This window comes from Euprymna scolopes, chromosome 34 (assembly GCF_053919585.1).
Source record: "Euprymna scolopes isolate OS-2025 chromosome 34, ASM5391958v1, whole genome shotgun sequence".
NCBI classification, from domain to species: domain Eukaryota; kingdom Metazoa; phylum Mollusca; class Cephalopoda; order Sepiida; family Sepiolidae; genus Euprymna; species Euprymna scolopes.
In genome coordinates, this window is record NC_136515.1 from 57,206,792 (window position 1) to 57,211,047 (window position 4,256).

Genomic DNA, 4,256 nt, shown 5'->3' on the forward strand with positions numbered 1-4,256 from the left:
TTCTCTCGTATACGACGCCAATATCAGATGAACAAAAGATTGTCCCAGAAAGAAGAGATGGTCGAGGTGAAAGACAATTATTATCCAATGTCAGAACAGCCTGTCATAGCAAAAGTCTAAAGACGGCCATTTAAAAAAATATTACAGGCAACCACCTTCGACATTTTGGGTCTTGTGTAGATTAGTGATGTTTTAAACCAACACATTCCAAGTGAAAGCATTATTACGTATTAACGTGTTATGTCGAAATTAGCATAAATTCCCAAAATTGCGAAAAATGATCCAGTAAATGTGCTAGATGTATTTTTTATCAAAATACCATTCCCAATTACGTTCTGACATTTTATATTTAAAAATAGCGGACCCTTAAAAATAGCGGACCCTTAAAAATAGCGGACCCTTAAAAATAGTGGAGCCTTAATTAAAGTCGATTCAAGTCCAGGGAGATAAGCCAGTTTGTCATACAGTATTTTTCCGCATTAAAACCTACGATAAAACTCGATAATTCGATAAATTCTATTTTAACTCGTAATAATTTTTCTATTGGGTCCATTTTCATAATTTTTTAAAATTTATACTAATTTCGACACGACAGGTAAGTACGTAATAATGTTTTCACCTAAAATGCATTTGTTTAAAACGTCACAAATATATACAAATACCGACATTTTTTTTCAAGAACCCATCTCTGATTTTTTTTTTTTAATATTTTTTTTAAGATAGCCATCTTTGATTTTTTTTTAACAGCGGCCATCTTTGAAATTTCTAAAGACGGCTAATTTTTTTAACGGTGACCATCTTGTTTTTTTTTTAATCGTGTTTGCTTGAGAAATTCAAACTTAAAAATCAACAAAAAATGTTAAAGAAGTAGAAAGAAGATTAATTTCGTATTGTATGTGAGATTAACACACAAAAAAAAATATGAACTAGTGTGAAAAGAAAAAAAGGTCCTTGTGGTGATAAATTGTTATTTCTAATTCTTTGATTTGTTCAAATATGGATGTGAATAAAACATACAAAAAAGAAATTCATGTGCGTGGTGAAAACAATAGAAATGTTTTGTAGAATGGGTAAATGTACGGAACTAGGATCTCCGGAAAATTACGAAGTTAAGAAACGCCATCGTTAGTTTTCGGTAATTTCCGTCATATGCAAACTCTGGGAATATAAAAGCAAAATATGTAGGCTGAAATTACTTGCTTAAAAATAGTGATCTTTTTTATATGTCATTTTAAGCAGAAACAATATCACATACTTAATTGTCATGTAGAAAATAGTAATATATCCAAAAATTACGAAAATTCATCGAGTAGAAAGTTATTTATAGTTAAAGTAATTTTTACGAAAAATTTAGTAAAATTGCATTTTTCTTAGATGTTGTAAAGTAGACGGTGAAGAGTTCACACACTGGAGACATAACTCGGGCAAAGACACACACACAAAAAAAAATAGCAGTTGTTATACTCGATAATATTTTGTAATTTTTGGATATATTATTATTTTCGACACGACAATTAAGTACGTGATACTGTTTTTTCTTACAACGGCATATTTAAAAAAAAAAAAGCGATCCGTGGACTCTTTTAACAAGCAACAAATATTTTTCTAATATTAATTTTATTTTTAAAACTTTTCTGAGACATGCCTTGTTTTCTTTATTTCAATCTGTGACAATTGTTAATCATAGTTACGAGTTTATAATAATTTGTAATAGTTAATTTGTAATCATATCTATTATTAATTAATAGTATATGATAATAGTATTGAGCCGTGAGTCTCCCTCTTTTTCTCTCTTTTTCTCTTTTTCAATCTTTTCTTACTTTATTAATAACAACACAAAAAACAATCATCCTCACTTAATCTTTTTCCCTTCCTTTCCATAATTCGCGTCCAATCTTAATATTTCAAAATTACAAAAAAAAAAAAAAAAAAAAAAATGCATGCTAAGGCAATAACGAAGGAAAATAGGTTTTTGAAAGTATTACACAAGAAGCTACGTTGCTCATAGAATCAGATTGTTACTGAACGTTTGCTTTTACGACTCTCTTTCTCTTTTCCTATTTTAATTCTTTCTCTCTTTTTCTATTTTCTTTCTCTCTTTTTCTCTCTCACAATCTTTTCTTCATTTCTTCTTAATTATCATTGATCTTCTTACATCGCTAAAAAAAACAAAAAAACAATCGTGCTCATTTGTCTCTCTCCTCCCTTCCATAATTCATCACGTCCAATATTAATAGTTCTCAATAATTTGAATGAAGCCAGTATTGACCGAAACTTTTGTATTTCTTCATATATGACGGAAAGTATTGAGATCAACGATAAAGCTTCTCAACTTAGTACTTTTACGTATATCATATTTTTGTACAATTATATTGGTTAATTATATATATATATATATATATATATATATATATATATATATATATATATATATATATATATATATATATATATATGAAATCTAAAGTTAAATACTATCAGTAAAAAAATTTTTTAAAAAAACAACTTTATCTACTTTTTTTCCTTCAGAATATTATTACTATTTATTATTCGTCTAAGTCCCGGTCGCTGTGTGCTACAACGTTCCTCGAGAGTATTTTTCATTCAAAATGTTTTCTTTAATTTCAAGTCTGACTCATATTGATCAGTCTTTAATATGTAGACTGCTACGTCCATCTTTATTGTTCTCATATTCGTTAACTTAGCAAACATGTTACCGACAACTTCATTCTAGATGGGTTTATTTTATTTGAAAATATGTTATGTGGTGTTCTTGATTGCTTTAAGAGGTTTCTGCACTAGTTTAGTATAACACCTAATTTATTTGTAAGTTACATGTATATAATAACTAGTATATCTAGCTGGTGTGCTCTGGACCATAAAAAGACTTTAATTCCCCCCCCCTCTCTCTCTCTCTCTCTCTCTCTCTCTCTCTCTCTCCCTATAGTCGTCTTTCATCATTCTCTCTTTCTCTCTCCCCATTTCCCTGGGTTTTTCCCTAACTCTGTTTTTTTTTACCCTCGCCAACCGAATCCTCTCTTTGGTTTGAATGTGTTGAAAAATAATAGTAGAATTCATGTAATATAGCTGTTCTTTTTATATGTAACACTGTAATTTTCCATTTATTCACCGTTACATATATATATATATATATATATATATATATATATATATATATATATATATGTATATATATATATATATATAGACTATCCATTCATGTTTAATTACCTTTTTCTTCACCATATTCCCTCTGCTTCACTTTTTTTGTTTTCAAGTAAGATCTTTGACTTACTTGTTGTTTCATCAAATACTTCTGCATGCAAAATCCGATCCCGCATTTTGCTAATTCCTATCCTCTGATGAGAAGGAAAGTATTTCTTAGAAACTCCGCGAATTAAGGACTATCCATTTATCTAGTGTTTCCTTTTCAGATTAAATATGTTTTTAACTTATTTCAAAGTGTTTTTTAACATATTTTATTAACTGTTTGCTCATATATATATATATATATATATATATATATATATATATATATATATATATATATATATATATATATAATCTCCCCAATAACGAGTGATTACAGAAACAGGTATACACATACGTAGCCATCAATATTTGTATAAATAAATTTAATAAACCTGCTCTTTTTACTCATTGAGCACTTTTTGGTAGACATGTAGTTTCATTGGATGTACTTCTAGGAAACTAAACTCTACTGCCATAATATATATATATATATATATATATATATATATATATATATATATATATATATATATATATTGCAATCATGACAGGAAGACGCGTTTTGATGTTCACGATTAAAAGTGGGAAAGAAAAAATAATTGAATTAATTAATTAATGGAGGAGATCAGCTGGCCGGTTTCGTCCTTACATTTCATGAGCTGGATTGAGGAATTTCTTTTTTTATTAATAAAATCGAGTGAAATGGGAGACTATACGTTGAAAATAAAATGGGAGACGGTCCGTTTAAGAATAGCGATATAGTGTATTTGGAAAAAATAAAACCGGATACACTATACGTCTGAAATAACGATGCGTATGATGTCACCTAGAAACTGATCACGTTCAAAACTACTAGGCATTCACTCTGCTTGTAAGAGAAGGCTTCTTCAAGCGAACTTGAATCGTCTCTACGATCTTCAGGTGATAGGTCGAATATATATATATATATATATATATATATATATATATATATATATATATATATGTTTATGTGTGTGTGTGCG

The 4,256-nt window shown here is 28.6% G+C and overlaps 1 protein-coding gene across 3 annotated transcripts in view; it reads left to right on the plus strand.

Moving 5' to 3' along the window:
• The window catches only part of LOC145259217 (uncharacterized), a 304,488-nt gene extending 303,059 nt beyond the window's left edge, over nt 1-1,429 (plus strand). For 2 of the 3 annotated variants that reach the window (XM_080117054.1, XM_080117053.1), the window contains exon 9: nt 1-1,429. This exon is cut by the window's left edge and continues 521 nt beyond it. In XM_080117054.1, the coding sequence (XP_079973180.1) occupies nt 1-120 (120 nt within the window). In that variant the 3' untranslated portion in view covers nt 121-1,429. The other variant, XM_080117055.1, reaches the window with a different exon arrangement.
• The last annotated feature ends 2,827 nt before the right edge of the window (nt 1,430-4,256 follow it).